General features: G+C 35.9%; 1 protein-coding gene across 1 annotated transcript in view; it reads left to right on the forward strand.

Annotated features, from left to right (window-relative positions):
- TMPRSS15 (transmembrane serine protease 15) overlaps positions 1-20,044 on the forward strand; it is a 57,030-nt gene that overhangs the window by 24,077 nt on the left and 12,909 nt on the right. Inside the window, exons 13-21 of the mRNA XM_086482357.1 lie at positions 639-788; positions 3,084-3,186; positions 3,670-3,820; positions 4,959-5,100; positions 9,662-9,751; positions 11,170-11,295; positions 11,765-11,914; positions 14,317-14,424; positions 18,567-18,699. Coding sequence (XP_086338483.1) covers positions 639-788; positions 3,084-3,186; positions 3,670-3,820; positions 4,959-5,100; positions 9,662-9,751; positions 11,170-11,295; positions 11,765-11,914; positions 14,317-14,424; positions 18,567-18,699 — 1,153 coding nt within the window. The remainder of the gene's footprint in view (positions 1-638; positions 789-3,083; positions 3,187-3,669; positions 3,821-4,958; positions 5,101-9,661; positions 9,752-11,169; positions 11,296-11,764; positions 11,915-14,316; positions 14,425-18,566; positions 18,700-20,044) is intronic.

A 20,044-nucleotide genomic window follows, 5' to 3' on the forward strand; every position in this document is an offset into this window, starting at 1 on the left:
ACTGACCTGCACTTCAAGGCACCACGAAAAGACACTGAGCAAAATACCAAGAAAAGTGATGAGGATGTTGCAGCAAATATATGTGAACAAAGGAGAAGAAGGAGGGGGGGGGGGGGTGTGGAGAAGGAGAAGGAGAAGGAGAAGGAGAAGGAGAAGGAGAAGGAGAAGGAGAAGGAGAAGGAGAAGGAGAAGGAGAAGGAGAAGGAGAAGGAGGAGGAGAAGGGCATCCGGGTGCATGAGGCACAGCACTTCTGAGCATTCAGCTCTGGTGGTGAGCCCTTTCAGCTGGAGCAATTCAGAGCTTGGCAAAGAAAAAAGAGTGGGGTTAGCCCTTGGTGCTAGCTATGCAAGGGGTCGTCTCTCATTCAACCACCATGTTACTGGTGAAGGATCAAAAAAGAAAGTTGATGCATGAGTGAAAGAGCATGTAGGGCACCTTCAGCGATATATTTTCTTAACAAGTGCAAATGATGCATTTCTTTGAGTAATTATATTATACTGCATAGAAGAGGAAATTGAGTCACTGTGGGCTCCAGTTTTCAAACACAGTGAAAAATTTATTGTTCATCACTCACGTAATTCTGAGAAAATGCTTAACGTCTCTACCATTTTTATTTACTAGAGGTTCTTATTCACAGATTATGAGAAAGTCAATTGCACTTTTGAAGATGGCTTTTGCTACTGGATACAAGATTTAGATGATGATTCAGACTGGGAGAGAGTTCAGGGTCCTACCTTTCCCTTTATGAGTGGTCCTGATTTTGATCATACATTTGGCAACCTGTCAGGTAAGATCGAACACAAGTTGCTTGTAGATTAAAGGAAAAGCTTGATTTAGCTTATATTATACCACTGCACATATGTACAATATATTCTATGTAGCGGTACTATTGGGATGTAATTTTATTCTGCCAGAAAAATGAGCCAGGGCTACCAGACAAAACATTTGATGCTACTGATTGCCATCTTGTGGACATACGCCAAAACTAAAAGAAGAAATAAACTGATTAAAGTGTGAGGTATTGAAAAGTTTCAATGTCATTAATATGCCAAAGTGCCTTACCTGAGAAAGGAGCTTCTATTATGCAAGTGTTATAGGTCAAATAATTGCATGTTTACCTTAAGGAAAAAAAAGTATAGTTACACTTTAGGGAAGTCACTTCTATCACATCCCTATCTACTGGTGACACCCATATGATGGTCACAGAATAATTTTAACATAAAGTTGACCTGCAGGGTGCATAGAATGTCTGTGTCCCCAGTTAGAATGGCACACCAAATACAGATTTTCTACAGATGTGCAAAACATAAAAACACTCCAGCAACCGCTACAGCAAAACGACTTAATTGTAAGACTGATCATATCAAATGTGGGTTTCAATTAAAGAGACAATACTGATAGAAATCAGATTCTGAATGTGTATCATGAATGTTTCAGCAGGAAAACCAAACAATCTCTTTCTCAGCTGATTTGTCAGTTCAGCTAAAACTGATTAACATAATATGGATTTTGTAATTGTTATAAGTATTCTATGTAAGATTTATACAGAGCTTATTTCAGTGACAAATAACTGAAAAAATTTCAAATTATTCTGGAAGAAGTTACTCCCAGGAAAAGAAAAATGTTATTCAGCACATTATTGGGTAGAAATTATTCATCTGTCTCTGAGTAAATGCACGTTTTCTAAACAATTTTCAGAACAGTTATATCTTCCCACTTGACTCCTAGAATGCAAATCAGATGAAAGAATATTAAATTTATTTAACAAGACAATTGACAGAAATTTCTAGCTCTCTTGGAAATGCTAATTTATTTTACGTGCTCTTTGTTTCACTGTGCTAGATCTAAGCTGACATATGTAATGTAGCTATATGCAGTGTTGCTATTATATTGAATATTCAAATTTCTGCAACCTGCATTTGAAGTAAAAATGTGAGCTGCATCATCATATCTAGCTATTACATACATTCAGTGAGACTGTGTATTTTTGGTTTGATGCTCTTGGAAAGCAAAGAACTTAATACATCCACAACAATTGATTCTGAATGCTGAGAGAATTGATGAAAGAAAGACAAGGAACTGTCACTCTGACTATATGAAGCCCTTTTCTGAAAAAGAAGGCTATGTTCATTTTCTTAAAGCTAGACACCATGCATACTTTAATGCATGCTTTCTAAGCCAACACAGGAAATGAAAGTCCTGATTCAGATTTCAGACTAATTTCCAGGTACTTTAACCTCCCAAATGAAAAAGCTAGCTAATCTAGAAGTATAAATAATGGAATATAGTATATATAATTTACATTATATCATTATATTTATATTTATTTGTAAATATAATATTTGCATATATAGGTATTAGATAGATAAATAGACAGAATAAAATCTAAGATTACAGCCATTATTTCAATAAAGCAAGAATTTTATTTTAGGACTTTTAACTCTCCTTAATTTTGCTTTTCTTGTGACAAATCACAATGCTTCTCTAGCCAGACCTCACATCACATTTCCATACGGTAGCAAGAAATCCAAATTCCCAAGTGCAAGGAATTAACTCAGAAAAATCTAAAAACCCAGTTTCCTCAAATAATGTATTTTTCTTGTTAATAATGCTTGACCTTGCTATAAAATATTCATGTAGTCATTCCCTCAACCCCCTCAACACACAACCCGTATTTCCCATTATTATGTAGATAAAAATTATAAAAATGTCAGGAAAATCTTCTGCAAAATCACAAGCAATGTCAAACAGGAAGACATTTTTATAAACTAAGTAGAAATCGCTCAGGTGAATCTGCCTTCACTAAATAGAAGGCAGATCTCCCACTGACTTCAAAAGGACTAGTTTCCCATTTCATGTCTACTTCTGAGGAGTGTTTGATAAGCATAAAAGCTCATTTTTAATATGTCATTGACTGATTAATATAACCTGGGATAATAATTCACATTTATTTTGTCAGGAATCTTTCAAGTCATGCAACACTATCTGTGCTTTAAATTGTTTATTTTATTTCTAATTTTAAAATATCATTAAAAAAAATAAGTAATTCTGTATTGACTAATATGTGCTCATTATCTTTCAGGATTTTATATTTCAACGCCCATAGGACTTGGATTAAGAGAAGAGAGAGTCCGGATTCTGAGTTTGCCTTTGGTCTCTTCAGATTCGTCTTGTCTAAGCTTTTGGTATTCTTAAATAATTCCTAAATATATGCTTTGTTTAAGAATAAAACCAAATAGATTTCTTCCATGTATAATATTAATCCAAGTCAGTGTGCCACCAATACAAGCCTGCTTCTGTTTGGATTTCCATGATAAGTCTCAACTCCAGGCCTGAAACTTTGACTCCTTTATGGGTTAGATTCTTGCAGTTAGCTCTAATGTATTTTCTTTTTCACTTTGCAGCCAATATTAATTTCTATACAGAAATGATTATAAGAATCCCTGAAATATTTTTTGTCATGAAGCTTAACTAGGCCTCTGCAGAAAACGTAGCAAAGTAACGAGTAAAACTTCCAGGTGTAATCTAAACATAGGATTAATTTTATTTTTATGCTAACTGCAAATTAGTCCTAATTCCATAAAAGCATTTATAAAATAAAAGCTTGATATTTGTTCATGAAATTTCACTTTGTTCTAATAATACCAAAATTGCTCTTCCACCTCTAGGTATTTCATGTACAGTACTAATGTTTACCGCTTAAGAGTTAGTGTAAGTAACGAGCATGGTTTGGAAAAGATAATTTTCCAGAAAGAAGGAAACTATGGAAACAACTGGAATTATGGACAAGTAACTTTAAACGAAACATCTGATTTTAAGGTTTGTTAAACTGCTAGTGTTTTTTAAAATCTATTTTAGCTAAACTGATATCAGAGTTTTCTGCCAAATGAACCAAATGATCCACAGCTCCAAAATACTGTCTAGTACTGTTTACTAATGCATGCCATCAAATAAATGTTAGTATGCAGAAGACTGAAGTCCCCATTTGAATTGTCACCCCCCACCCCACTTCCCTACTCTGGAATTTAAAGTATTATTGTTGTAGAAAACACAAAACCTTAATGTTGTGTGGGACAATCAATATTAACATGGAAGAGAGCTTTCCACAAAACAAAGGTGTTCGAAGCCTATTAAAATCTGATGTGGAGTTTAAAATCTGGACAGCAAGTGTGAAATGAGGCACTTAGCCATGAGAAGATTTAAATTTAATGACTTCAGATTCTGAAGAAGTATTTCCACTAATTAATTACAGAGTAAGTTACTGAAAGCATGTTTCAGATGGAAATGTATTTGGTGCCACATGGTTAACAACCAACCTGATTTGTTTGTAAACAAAAGGAGTAGACATGTTAGACAATTCCTGCAGCAACTCCCTATTGAAAACAATTTGGTTTTATGGTATTTGGGATGGCTTGTCCTGCTATAGCAGTTTTGATGCAAAAGCACTGCCAGGAATCTGAGGAAGTAAATGAATCTGTGATAGCTGCATCAGATTTCCAGCAAATGTGTGCTTTATGATCTCAGGAAGAGTGTTATATCTAGCCATATTTCACCAGCACAAATTCTTTGGTAGCAGAATTACTTTAAATATGTGGATATTAAAGCACAATAACAAACAAATGAGATAAATTTTAATTTTTCATGGAGATAGGCCATTAGATCAGGAGAAGTTTGGACTGATGAGATGAGTGATACAGAATTTGTGTTTCAAAAATTACATGTATTTATACATAAAAAACAAAGTTATTGAATAGTTTTAAATCATGTTAATCATTTATATGAACAAGTTCCTGCATTCCTTGCAATGCTCCCCTTGGTTTGCACAGTGCTGTTTTCGTTTGTGAGGAAAGATTGCAGTGGAAATAAGAGCATTCAAAAAAGAACACAGAATGATTCAGCATAGGAAGCTTAAAAATATTTAATTAAATTATAAAATTCTATTTTTTCATGAAATCAGGTTATTTTTGATGGCTTTAAAAAGCATGGTCCCAGTGATATTGCCTTGGATGACATCAGCCTGACAAAGGGAAAGTGTAATGAAAGTATCTATGTAGAGCCAACTGCAATTCCGACTGTTACTACTGTCCCTTCAGTTCCTAGTAAGTAAACACTAAATTAGAGTTGATTACTATTTCCTATCACTGTATTTGTCTATAAATGATTCAGAATTTTCAACCTTCAGTTTTAGAAAAATGTCTCTTCAGCGTTATAAAAGTATCTTCAGGATAAGATACATAGGATCAGGTTCCCTGTCCATGACTCCATTGATAGCAAAAGAACTGGTAGATTCACAGCTTAAACTATCAGTACAGTATCTTCCAAAACTTGAAGACTGGAGGGTAATTAAAGAATTCAGAATTTGTCTCTAAAAGCTTTCATTAATAAAGCTTCCAGGAAGCCACTGATGGGGAAGGAAGAAGAAAGAGAAGGACGGTTATAACTTCTGTTTTTGAAATTATAAGCAATGTAGCAGGAGAATAAGAGAATGAGCAAAGTCACATAATAATATCACTAGAGGTCTCAATAGCAAAAATTCACCAAGCTCTGAGAACATGTGCACACTGAAAACATATTTAGGGGAATGAATCTATAATAGTGCCAGAAAGGTTTAAGAATGGAGCATGATCTAATACACAAAATAGAGGTACTATCCGGAAAAAAGCTCACAATTAATGAGTTCTTTCCAATATGTATTTGCCGTATTATTATCCTCCTATATCTGATTACATTAAAAAAGAAAAAGAAAGCAATATTTGCTTTGAAAAAAATGTAAATAGGGAAACAGAAAGAACAGAAAGACAGTTACAAGTTTTGGAGGAAATGAGTGGACAAAATAACCCCAAAGAACTCTTTCCATTCCCTGATCTAATGAGAGGTTTCAATATTTGCATAAATTATGAAATGTATCAAAACCTAAGCCTGATTTCTTCAATTTTGCCTTTGCTAGCTCTATTCCTAATGGAAGAGTGATGAATAAGTGCTTGCTCTACTAATAACGGATGGGGCCTTTTTCCTGCTTGTTGGGACCTTATTTCATCTCACTCTCTTCTTGACACCTTTTCTGAATCCCAGGTTCAGTTGGAAGCTGTGAAAGGGTTGGTTTTGTTTGCACATTTTTGCCATCTTCTCCAAGTCAAGTAGAAGTTAATGAAACACAAAATATTACTACCTGTAATGCATATGCACTTCTCCAGACGGGTTGACCCAGGCCCATCATACTGCAGAGTCTTTTAGAGAAAAGCACACAGATTTAGGCTTCCTCAAAACATTCCAGTTTCACAGAGCTAGTTAGAAAAATCTCACTGAAAAAAATCTGAAAAATTATTTGTAGCCATCATTGTAAATGGTAAATGTATATACAACAATTAAGAAAGATTGCATATGATGTTAACCAGGTCCACACATATTCAAAGCAAAAACTAGTGCAAATACAAATATAAATAGAGCTTGTGGAAAAAAATCATTAAAATATCTGATAGGGATTTGTAATTTATTGTGAAAGAGGTGTGAACTTTATGGGAAAAAAAAAAAGAGATTCCTACAAAAGACCTAGTCACAGATGACTTCAAATCATTAAAACAAACAATGATTATGTTCCAGGACTGCGTCTTGTTAGATTTACTGTCACTTACAAAGCACAGTTAGCTGCTCTCTTGACAGCATATAGTAAATAAAAATGGTCTAAAATCAAAATAATAGAAAAATGCTGTTTGCATTGTATTCATGTTGAAGCACTGTGTACTAATATTGTCATTCTATCAAATCTATCACCTCTAAATCTATTGCACCAGGACAGGTAAGAAAACAAAACTTTCTAAATATAAGAGCAATACTCAGTTTTAGAACTCCATCCTGAGACACAGGGATGTAAAGTTCAACAAGATGTCTGTCAGCAAAATTAAATTTTAATAACAGTAGTAATTTCAGTCATAATTTACCAAAGTGAGTTTTGGAATCTGATTGCAGTTTTCATTAAAATAATACTGTGGAGACATCCTGATGTCTGCTACCTCCAGCCATTTTTCAGGTGTGGTGGGTAAACTTACCTCACAAGTTAGCATCAGGCTAATGATTCGTAGTAGAATGACCCTGTGGTAAATAGTATCTGAATGTTGCTGTCAAAACACCAAAGAAATATTATTCAAAATGTAGATCTCTACTCAAAATATAGTGATAAAGTTTTATTCATATTTATTATTTTTTATTTATTTAAATTATAATATTTATGTAAATTTATTTTTATAAATTAAATAAAATTTATTTAAATTATAATATTTATTTTATTCAATTTATTGTTCAAAAATAATATTCAAAAAAAAGGATGTGGTCATGTGACATATAACTCCTTACAAAACAGATTAGAGAGGATCCATGTTGTCCTTCAACATGGTACAAAAGCACGGTCTAAGATGTTGCTGGGGAAAAACTAACTTGTTTGCATAAATTAATTGAGGCATCAATTATGTATATGCTATCTGTAACCTGCTGAAAAAAAGTCAATGTTATCAATCATCTTCAAAGAAGTATGAAATTACTTTGATGGATGTGGTGCAAGCTTACTAACATTAATGGTTTCACTATAAATGTCATGTCTATAAACATGAGATGAAAGAATTTGAGCTGAGCCAATTTTTTTTTCCTGGAATTAGAGCTTCAGTAAGAAGCACTGGCATCATTCACAGTGCCACAAAAGCTCATTGAAAAGTCAAAAAAATTTTTGGTGGTGAGGTAGGGAAGCTGGATTTGCTTTTGTCTTCTGCATAAGACTATCAGCTTACACTTTCATCTAAAACAAAGATTGCTTTCATCTTCATATTTATAACCTGTCTTCTAACACAAACAGTGTGGAAATTACAGTGTAGATTCCACATTTAAGATGTGTAGATCAATATAAATTAAAGTTTTGGCCAAAGCACAGAGGATTTTCTTTTATGAATAGTCATATATAATTTTCTGCATTGTTGAGAAGATTGTCTATTATGTTTAATGGAAGAATCAAGATTATTGGCACTGATTGTTATTTGGTGACAGATATACGAGTAACTCCATATAAATTTGTGCTTAAAGAGCACTGGAAATTTTTAAAACTTTTTTCCCAGACATGGGTAAAATCAATTACTTCTGGTGGTTTTCTATGTCAGGGGAAGATCATTGCTAATGTGCCTTACATGTAGTCAACATCAGATCAGCTTTCATCATAAGTTGCCCCTGTTCTGCTATTAAAAAAGGTGGTTTTGCTCTGCTCATATCATCAGATGATACTGGCTACGAATCATATATTCTTCATGCAGCTTGTCTGTTTGTATGTGCAGTGATGTTTCATTAAAAAAGCCAATGTAATCCTTATTTTTTGTTAATGATATTTACAGAAATTAGTCCTCATTGTGAGCTGTATGGCTGAAACATAATACACTTGGTAGTTACTGTGTGATTGTTAACAGTTCCTTTTCCTTTCAGGGAGTTCAGCTTTTCTTGCCAGGAGTGATTTGGTGAAACAGAAAGTTCTGTAAGATGGCTATCATGAGAGACTTCAAACCTTTCTTGTATTTAGTGAAGCTTCCTCTCAGTGGGATTCAATGGGCAAATTCAGTAGGACTTGTAGATTATGCAGTCCCCAAACCAAGTGCCTCAGAGTATGCAATACTGAGAGACATAATGAAATTCAACATTTGAGCCATAAGGGGTGGATCTGTGTGTGTGTGTTTTGAAGTTTAGCCAAAGTCTGAAAATAGAAAAAAAAATCGTTTTTAATTCAAAGACTAAAAAAACAAGACAAATAAAAAATGTAGATTTCTTCTGCCTTAACTTCTATTTCCTGAAGCAGGTCAAGGAGCACTGTTTATTTTTGCATAAAACAATTGCTAACAACAGAAGTGGGAAAACACCAAAGTTCATTTTGATGATACAGCTGAAACAAAAATAAATAGTATTTCTCAATATAAAGTAAACTTTTGGAATATGATGCTGATATATTTTGCATGTAAACTACCATCTAAACTATATATTGAAAGAGAATATTGAATATACGAAGTACAATTAGCTATGTCTATGCGTGTGAGGGAATGCGTGTGTGTATATATGTAACTACAATATTTGATTTTAAATTAATTTTATTTATTTTTATGTATAAGTGCATATATATGTTTATCATACAGACCTTTCTTATTGGAGAAGTTATTTCAAGGAAAAAGCAAATTGCTACTTTTACCATTTACAAGGCTTAACTGTAAAAGTTTTTAGGGTCCTGTTGAAATCAACATAACTACATGGGGAAGATGCCTCATAGCACCATCATGAATACAGTTGTGCACCTGGGCACTAGCACTCACAAGCAGCAATATATGAACTATAGCTGTAGATATCACTATGGCATCAATTTTGTGTGTCAGCAGGTCTGACTTAGACATTGTAACTAATAAGGACAGTAAATTTCTTACACGCCTTGTTTCCTTGATGCTCTGTGTCCTTCCCGGAGTGTTGGCTTCCCACAATTCATTGTTCAAGCTTTATACCAATGGCACTGTAACTGAACCCTTACAGTGATGAAGTTAGCTTGAATACTCTTTTCATAAAATCACTTTTTCAAATTTTCTTTGTTACAACGGTTTGCAAAAGTAAGACAAAATGTTAATTATGTTTTTGAAATGTTTTCTTTTTCAGCTGACTGTGGAGGGCCTGTTGAACTCTGGGAGCCAAACAGTACATTCAGCTCTGAAAACTTTCCAAACAATTACCCTAATCGAGCTTTTTGTAAGTCATTCTTCTCCAAGTTCAGGAAAAGTTTAGCCATATAAAAGTAAAGTTACTAAATCTGTTTTCCCAAGCCAGATGCTGTCAAGCAACAAAGATCTAAGCTATATACAGTGGAATCTTTTAACTGAAGTCTGTATGGCACTTAGCAGAAGCTAACGAATCATGTACCAGTTGATTAAAAAGCGATGAAGACAAGCATGATCCCTTGGAATGGATTCAGACAGGCCAATTCCATCACACCTATTATGTCAAATATCTTTATGTCAATGCAACAACAGACAAGGTTCTGGAAGTCCCTATTCAGTTCCCAAGTCAGCCTGGAGATAAGAAGGCTTCAGAGAGACCTTGTAGTGACCTTCCAGTACTTAAAGAAGCCCTACAGGAAAGATGGGCAGGTACTCTTTACCAGGGAGTGTAGTGATAGGACGAGGGGTAACAGTTTCAAACTGAAAGAGGGGACATTTAGATTATATATTGGGAAGAAATTCTTCACTGTGAGGGTGGTGAGGCACTGGAAGAGGTTGCCCAGAGAAGCTGTGGCTGCCCCCTCCCTGGCAGTCTTCAAGGCCAGGTTGGATGGGGCTTTGAGCAACCTGGTCTAGTGGAAGGTGTCCCTGCCCATGGCAGTGGGGTTGGAACTAGATGGTCTTTAAGGTCCCTTCCAACCCAAACCATTCCATGATTCTATGGTTTTACCATTACACCTCAATGTATTTGCCAGGTTAATATCATCATCTCTTCTGTTAAATAGTTAACATTTTCTAGGGGCAAAGAATGTGTGTATGTATTTTGCAAGGGACCCTCTCTTTATTAAATGTTTCTTAACATACTAGTTTAAAGTCATCGTTATTCTACTGATGTTACTTGACTTAGATTAAGTTACAGCTGGCAAAAGTGAAAATATTTCAAGGTGGTCCACTATGTGCTGTTGATAGATGAAGCAAGGAAGAGAACTTTGTCATTGCTTCTTAATGAAATTTTAATTATTTATTACTTCACCTTTAGCTGGAGAACTGTGTTGGGAAGCTAAATTGTAATTTTGTGTTTCTCTTCCACTTGAGATATGACTGTCATTTCCAGGTATTAATTTCACAAGTCCCCAGATGAGATTCCTACTAGTGAGAAAATACTAAATTTATTTATTTTATTTATTTATTTATTTTGGTAAAAAATGCATGTGTATATGTCTTAGGAGTCTAAATCCAGTTTTCAGAAGTGTTTTAGAGAATAGGAGTCAATTGAATTTTGGATCTTGACAGCATAAGTTGCTTTAAAATGTAAGATTTAGAATTCTCTTGGGTGATTCTCAATAGTTTAGCAGAGATTTTTTTTTCACCCAAATCCTCCAATATGAAAATGACACAGTAAACGTTAACAACTGAAATGGGTTTTTTTGGATGTGTATTATTTCCTAGGTGTGTGGTACTTAAATGCTGAAAAGGGAAAAAATATTCAACTTCATTTTCAAGTTTTTGATCTGGAAAATATTAATGATGTAGTTGAAGTCAGAGACGGCAGAGGACAAAATTCCTTACTTTTGGGCAAGTAACAGCACTTGGGTACTAAAATTAACGTAATCAGGCAGCTGGACCAAACTGATGGATATAATATAAAGGAAATTAATTCTCTCTAATTTCTTTCTGCATTTCTTCACATTTTTGTTTCTCAGAAATTAGGAACAAAACTTGAGAAAGCATAATGTATGCTTTCTCAACATATTTCCCAAATATTAGCACACTCACTCAGCTTTCTATGCAATCCAAACAAAATTAACATCTCAATTAATTAAACTGCTCATATATGTTGGACAAACAGAAGAATAATCTCTCAGTTGAACATTATTTTTCTATACTGACATGTCAAATTTGAGATCATTGCAGCCTGTTAACAGTTAGGATCGGGGGAATAACTGTATTCATCTGCTAACAGTATTTGCTTTTGAACCCAAAACATTTTGAAATACATAGGAACAGGATAGCTTAAATGTATTCATGTTCTCCTGGAGAACAGCTGTCTATACAGGACAAGACCCATTGCCAGATGTCTTCTCTACAACAAACCAGATGACAGTAATCCTCCTTACGGACAAGTCTGCAACAAAGAAAGGATTTCTTGCAAACTTCACTACAGGCTACCACCTAGGTAAGCATATAAACCCTTGTATTTAAGAAGTTATACTACTGGTTAAGCGCATTTGAGAAAAAGTGGAGGATGGAAGGTGACAGAAATATGAAAAAGTTAAAGAGAAAAAGCCTAGCTGTTGCCCATCTGTACTTTATGTTTTCTAGCACGAAAAGTGATGCTTTTGTTGCTTTAGTGGAATTGGACCAATATCTGTATCACCTGCAACTCTATGTGACATTATGTGAAAAATTGACTCAGTATTTTGACCAAAAACTGTCCAAATACTAAGAGGGTAAATACGAACTATTCTGTATACAAGCCCCAGAAAAGAACATCACTTTGTGACGTATTTGAGGGTGTCATTAATGTGTGTTTAAATGCATTTGTAAAATACTTATTATTGATCATATCCACTAGAAGAGAAAAATGTGTATGGTAACTCTGATTAATGTTTGTAATACGGTCGTCCTTGCATCTTTAAAAATTTGATCCTTAACATGTGAAGATCTGGGACGAGTTAGTCTTTTAAATATTTGAACAGCAGTGTTTCTGGTCCCAGACACTCCCCTTCTGAAAGACTCCTGGTTTTGCTGGGCACTGCAATTAGACTTGTCACTCATATAAATAATTCAGCAATCAGATCTCCAAAAATATGCAAAATGGAGCCAAATGCTGAAGTACATGGAACAGCAATATGCTTACCAGGACAAATACTTACAGTAACTCTAGGCCAAATCTTGATGGAATTAATTAGTCTTTGTATTACTTCTGCAGAAGTCTGACAGGAGAAAAAAAAAAAAAAAAGATAATTGAATTCAGAAATGTGTGAAGTACTATTCGTTTACATGAATGTAAAGTCAACAAGATTCTACACTCTTTTTCTGACTTTAAATAACATATAAGACAAATGTCTCCTAGCATGTTAGCTAGTTGCATCCTTTTTATATGTTAACAGTAACCCTATTAATTTTCTTAATCTTTGAAAAAATTTTAACCGTTGATTTATCTTTGTAAAGGCAACTCAGTTTAGTCCCATTGTGCAAGACAGAGAGGTAGGTTTATATGAACATATAACCATTTTGCTGCTTCTTGTTCTGCCTTCTCTATCACATTTGTTCAGTCCAACAACACTATGCCTTTATTTTAGCTGGTTCAGCATCTTTGCTGAGCCAGCTTTGCCCATATTTTGCTGTAAAATAAAAATCAAGCTTAGCAAGCCAGAGTTCTCAATGTGGCCATTGCCAATTCTGGTTAAATATATCAAAAAGGTTCCATTTGCAAAAGAATTATGCTTATTCATGATCTTTGCAGCCAAAGGACAGAGACTAATAGCATTAGCATGCAGACCCAAGGATAAAAAGACTGTCAGTAAATAAATTATTTTTATAAAAAAATTGATTTTTCTTTGTATTTTATTTTTCCATGAAATATTGAGTTTTTGAAAAAGTAGCATAATTTGAAAAGAAATACTTCTTGGCACTATACAATATAATAAAAATCTGTCTAACTGAGAACTAAGTTCCATGGAAAATCTGGCATCAGTTATGGCCACTGAATGTGTGAAATTCTGGTTTGGGCCTTTTATAAACCCTGTTCTTTTTCTTTCATACTGTACAACAGGTCATACTGACTGATTAATGAATCATTTCATATGAATATTAGAAATTCAGAAGCAAAGCAGTTATCTTGCCTTAAATAAAACTTCTAGATAATTAAATGTTTCAGTCAGTAAGTTCAGAAAGGTAAAATAAAGAAAATAAACAATTTTTTAATGGAAGTAAATTTTATGACTGTATATTTCCTGTAAATGTATAGAATTGTGCCCTTAAAAATACATTTTGGGCATAGAAAGAATTATAATTTTATATTTACTCTCTGCCTGATCTGCTTTTGTTACATAACTGATACTGAAGTAGCCTAATCCTACTTCCGTGAATGCTTTCCTCGTTCATTACTGTTACTTTTGTGGCTTCCACCTTTCCTCCCAGACAGGTTTCCAAAGGAGACTCTCAGCTTTCAATGCCTCTTTACTTATATGTTTGATTTGACATACTTTAAGGTCTCTCAACTTTTATGAAAGTGCTGAACATCTGAAACTTGAAATCACTTTTGACAGGATTTGTTCAGGATTTGACTTTTTCTCATCCCTCCAAAGCTTATTACATGTAACAGAAGAACACTAGTAACTGAGCACTGTTAACTATAGTAGAAACTATAAGGTATAATACTATGTATTTTGTTTTTAATTAGCTTCTATTTCTCTGAAAATCCTCTTTATTTTGAAAAAGAGATTGATAGAATAGAAAAAAAAAAAGAAATCAAGGGTTCTGCATACTATCCACTCAATATTCCTTTCAGGTGGACTGTATGATCCCCAGTGAACATCAACCTTCCTTGTAATTACAGAATAATTTTCCTTTCCTGTTTTCCTTCAGGAGCTTGTGCAATTGACGAGCACCAGTGTGGTAGCGGGGATTGTATACCATTGCATAACCTTTGTGACAACCTACCTCACTGTGAAGACGGCTCTGATGAAGCAAAGTGCAGTAAGGTTTCCTTCATACAAAGAGAAGGAATGCATGTATATTTGGTAGGAATTACCTAGGAAAACAGCCACAAAACCTCAGCTAGCATAAACTACTGTAGCTGCATGCAGGTCATGCCAATTTACACAGCGGTACCTCATTGAGTTTGTTAGGCTGAAAAAAACAGTCACTTTTCTGAGATAGTGTATGTAAGCTGGCAAAGATCTCTGGAAAAGGTAGGAAGTTCTTCTGTGTTTAAAACTGTGGCTGCTTATAATGGCCTCAAAATTAAATGAAAACTCATTAAATGCTTTCCTTCTGTATCACACAGAATCACAGAATGTTAGGGGTTGGAAGAGACCTTGAAAGATCATCTAGTCCAACTCCCCTGCCAGAGCAGGACCACCTAGAGTAGATCACGCAGGAACGCGTTCAGGCGGGTTTTGAATGTCTCCGGAGAAGGAGAATCCACAACCTCTCTGGGCAGCCTGTATACACTTCATATTCACAAATTTTATCACTTTTTGCTGTGATTAAGTTGAGTTTCACAGCAGTATAAATTCTGCAGTGTAGGGCAGAGAATAAGAGTCATCTTGATGGAAATACCCAGATAGCCTTGTGGGTGTGAAGCCAAACTGCCACATATGGCACTCTCCAGCCTGCCTGGAATTGTGGAGGCACTGCCATAGGGTGAAGGGATGGCACAGCTGCAAAAGCAGCATCCATTGCTCATAGTGGATGTGCAGATTCCTACAACAAGGAGACCAACAGCTGCTATTGCTTAGTCCTCTGGTAAAATTGTAGGTGTATAGTATATGGCTTCATTTCACATAACATGGAAATAGCATTCTCTAAACCATAATTTAAATGTAAAACTGATATTAAAATCATGTTGGGCCTAGTACAGAAAATAAATCACTCTTTCTGACAAAGTGCTGTTCTGACAATCTATTATGGAGCACTAATGGAAGAATTAAAAGTGGGCTTTTAAGCTCAGTACAACATCATCTTCCTTTGTTTTAAAGAGGACTGCTAGGGATGAGATATATCCTTGGATGTGTGCTGTCAGTTCTCATTGATTTCAGTATTTTACATGTGCATATAGATATGGCATATATAAATATATGTACATAAACATATGTGTATGTCCAAAGGCACAGATTCACTTGTGTCAGCACAGTTAGCTGTTTTGTTGCAAACATATTCTTCCTTTAAAATGCATAGAATAAAATCCTACAGGAACAGGCCTGTCAGTCTGACGTCGGTGCTGGGGAAGATTATGGAGCAGATTGAGTGCCATCACGTAGCACATACAGGGCAACCAGGTGATCAGACCCAGTCAGCACGGGTTTATGAAAGGCAATTCCTGCTTGACTAATGTGGTCTCCGTCTATAACAAGCTGGCACACTTAACGGATGAGGGAAAGACTGTGGATGTTGTCTACCTGGACTTTAGTAAAGCCTTTGACACTATTTCCCATGGCATTCTCCTGGAGAAACTGTCTGCTCATGGCTTAGACAGGTGTACTCTTCACTGGGTAAAAAATTGGGTGGATGGCTGGGCCCAAAGAGCGGTGGTGAATGGAGTTAAATTTAGTGTTCCTCAGGGCTCAATGTTGGGGCCAGTTCTGTTTAATATTTTTATCAATGATCTGGACGAGGGGATTGAGTGCACCCTCAGTAAGGTTGCAGATGGCACCAAGCTGGGTGGAAGTGTTGATCTGCTCGAGGCTAGGAAGGCTCTGCAGAGGGACCTGGACAGGCTGGATCGATGGGCTGAGGTCAACTGTATGAGGTTCAACAAGGCCAAGTGCTGGGTCCTGCACTTGGGTCACAACGACCCCCAGCAGCGCTACAGGCTTGGGGATGAGTGGCTGGGAAGCTGCCCGGTGGAAAAGGACTTGCAGGCAACGGTCAACAGCCAGCTGAACATGTGCCAGCAGTGTGCCCAGGTGGCCAAGAAGGCCAACAGCATCCTGGCCTGTATCAGAAACAGTGTGGCCAGCAGAAGTAGGGAAGGGATTGTGCCCCTGTACTCGGCACTGGTGAGGCCTCTCCTGCAATACTGTGTGCAGTTTTGGGCCCTCACTACAAGAAAGACATTGAGGTGCTGGAGCGTGTCCAGAGAAGGGCAACAAAACTGGTGAAGAGTCTGGAGCACAAGTCTTATGAGGAGCAGCTGAGGCATCTGGGGTTGTTTAGCCTGGAGAAAAGGAGGCTGAGGGGAAACCTTATCACTCTCTGCAACTACCTGAAAGGAAGTTGTAAGAAGGTGGTGGTTACTCTCTTCTCCCATGTAACAAGAGATAGGATGACAGGAAATGGCTTCAGTTGCGCCAGGGGAGGTTTAGATTGGATATTGTAAAAATTTCTCACCAAGAGTCTTGTTAAGCATTAGAATAGGGATCCCAGAGAAGTGGTTGGTCACCATCCCTGGAGGTACTTAAAAGACTTCTAGATGTAGTGCTTAGGGACATGGTTTAGTAGTGGACTTGGCAGTGCTCAGTTAACAGTTGGACTCAATGATCTTAAAGGTCTTTTCCAACCTAAACTGTTCTATGATTCTATGATTCAGCTTCTTCTTAAGCCAAGAGGATTACAACTAATTTTTCCAGTCATTGCTAAAGAAGATCAGAACAAGGTAACCATCAGCTACATTAACATGATGTACATTTTCCCAAAGATTTATTTTGCCATAGATTGCCTATTACTTCATAACAAATTGCTTCACATTAAAGGACCGGGAGAATTGTTTCCAAAAACCCATTTAATCCAAACATTGGCTGAATCAATCTAAACCTTAAATAAAAAGAAAATCCAATTAGACATCCTCACACTGAATCTTTTCAGCGTCCAAAATCTTGCTCATTTTCCTGAAATCAATTTCAATTTCTTATCAGAAGTGGCAATTTGGACTAGACAAACTGTCATTTTCAAATATTCCAACTTCTGAAACTTCCCAGGGACTGCAAAGAAAAGCCATAGGATACCTCTTCCTTTGCAGAATCCTAAAATATATGACATTTGAATTAAGCAGTTATTGAGTGCTCAATGACTTATTCCTTACCAACAACATGTTTGGAGAAAAACATGGATCTGATGAAGAGAAAGGAAAAGGAATTACAGTTCAAGTAGAAGAGAGGAGAGGTGTCAAAAATAATTTGGAGAAATCCTGCAGTGCAAACGATTCTGCAATTTTTCAAGACTGCTCAAAAATTTCTTGTGACTGAAGTTTACCATTAATTAATCACTGTATATCACTTCTTTCATTCATTCACTCTGGGTGTCAGAGACATTCCTAAAAATATGGGGTTTTTTTATTATTTTACTATGTTGGGTACATTTTACTTTTTTGTGGAAATGTTTTGGTGGAAAAAGGTTTCCTGAACAACTAAGATTTTAAAAAAAAATATTTTGGCAACTAGTAGATTTCAAACGCATTGTATATTTTTTCCTACTTCATGCTGGCAGTAACTCTGCCTGAAATGCAGCTGTAGCTACTGAGACATACATGGGATTCTGTCGATCTTCTTAAACCTTATGGCCCAACTCACTTAATCACTGTGCTAATAGCATAAGATTTTTCACCAAATACTTAATGTGATTCTGAATTTTTGTTCTGAATATTTTGTTTTAGGAGAAGTTTTGGTAGCAAGATTGGTTTTCAGGGAGCTTTTATTATTTGTGTGTGTCTTTTTTGACTAAAGATGCAGTGAAAACAGTGAAAATTCTCATAGGAACTGGAACTGGAAAATCCAATTTTTGTCAGCTCTTGTTTTAACCTTATTTCCAACCAGTGTTACTGAGCATCATGTAGCTAAAGCTTCACATAGTATCTGGAAATTACACAATGCTTGCTAAGAGAAAACATTGATTAGAGTTGATGGAAAATGTATTGTTTATTGTGAGACATTTGCAAAATACAGGGTACGAAACTCTCCTGTGGCAGAAATGTAGAAAGAGGTAACAATAACTTTTCCTTCCTGTGGGAACACAGTATCCTGGACATGGGTTTATTACCACTGTAACGTATTTTACCTTTCTATTTTTTGTTCTTTGCTGGCAATAATAAATCTGTTTATATTACATTTCTGTTTGCTTGGGGTAGGGTAGAGGGTGGTTTACCACCTATCTAAAATGCTTCTGTCCATTTTCGTCTACAGTGAGATTGCTTAATGGTTCTCTAAGCACCGAAGGGCTGGTACAGGCCAGGATTGGCAAGATGTGGCACCTGGCATGTGCAGATGATTGGAATGAAGAGACTGCAGACAGTGTTTGCCAGCTGCTGGGGTTTGGGTGAGTGAAAAATATTCATTGTCCTTGTAACTTGTTTGCAAGTTTGTTGAATCTGTATATTGGTATTTTCCTCATCATTCTACTGATATTTTTCTGTGGCAAGTGAAGTGCTTGCTGTGCCACCAAATTTGTAAGTGTTGCAAACCCTGTTTGATGGCATTCATTACGGGACTCTGTTTTGACGGCATTCGTTACAGGACTCTGAATATGGCAGATTAGACATGAGGATACATACTGGAGAACATTGGAAGACTGATGTATTAGTCTTTTATCCCTTTATGTCATCATTTACGTCTTCACTTTTATGAGGAAGGCTCGAAACTAAAGCCAGAGCAAACAGCAGCCTTGGCTGCTCCAGTATCATACAAATGTTCATTTCAAGTAAATTCAAGATAATCACTTGGGTATTCTGCTGTTGGGTGACCAATACATTTCATACCTATCACTAGACCTGAGCTGCTGGGAGAAGAAAATGTATTTCTCTTGAGGTATACTTAGAGTGGGGAGGGAGGAGAGAAGAATATGATGGAAAAAATAGATTTGGCTTCAGTCACTGTTCAGCAGAATTTCCAGGGAAGAGGTGGGGACGGTTGAATGCAGAAGTGTGGTACTTTTCAATCTATGGTAAAATTTATGGCCTAAATTCTGGCCTTACTTACACTGTATGCAACTTCACTGAATAATAAATAGCTTTCCTACAGTGCTGAGGTTTTTAGGGAATGTCACTCATCCAAGTAATAATCAAATTAAATTCTGAGCTTGCAATTTGTTATGTTGAATACTGTAACCAAAGTAGGATGCCTGTAAATGCCCTTCTGATAAATCAATTGTAGACATCACAGAGTTAGGAGGACTTAGATAAATATCCAAGTGTTATTTGAAAATATTTTTAATCATTGGATGAATGTGTGCTGGTTTGCCTTTTTACTTTTTTTCCCTTTGGGTAGGTACTGCATTTACATAAATATTAGACACCTGCATGCACAAATCCTGATTGTAATTTTTGTACGTAGCTATATCATTAATGCATGCATATAAGAACATACAAATTATGACTAAATGATCTTCTAGTCAAATACCTTGTCCTTTACAGTGGCCAGTAGCCTTCTTCCTCTGATTCTTTCTCCCCCTCTCCTACCTCCTTTCCCTCTGTAACTTCTGGATGCTAGTTTGTGGTCTACTGGTTTAATTTACATTTTTATATTTGACAGGCTTCAGTGAACTTTGTCTTTCATGGTACTTTCTAATATGTTTTAAAAATTAATTATGCTTTTGTCTTCATAACATTCTGCAGCAATACGTTTCAGTTTGTCTCTATAAACTACATATTCCCATTGTCAAGAAA

The sequence above is a fragment of the Leptosomus discolor genome, chromosome 1, assembly GCF_034619465.1.
Source record: "Leptosomus discolor isolate bLepDis1 chromosome 1, bLepDis1.hap2, whole genome shotgun sequence".
NCBI lineage: Eukaryota > Metazoa > Chordata > Aves > Leptosomiformes > Leptosomidae > Leptosomus > Leptosomus discolor.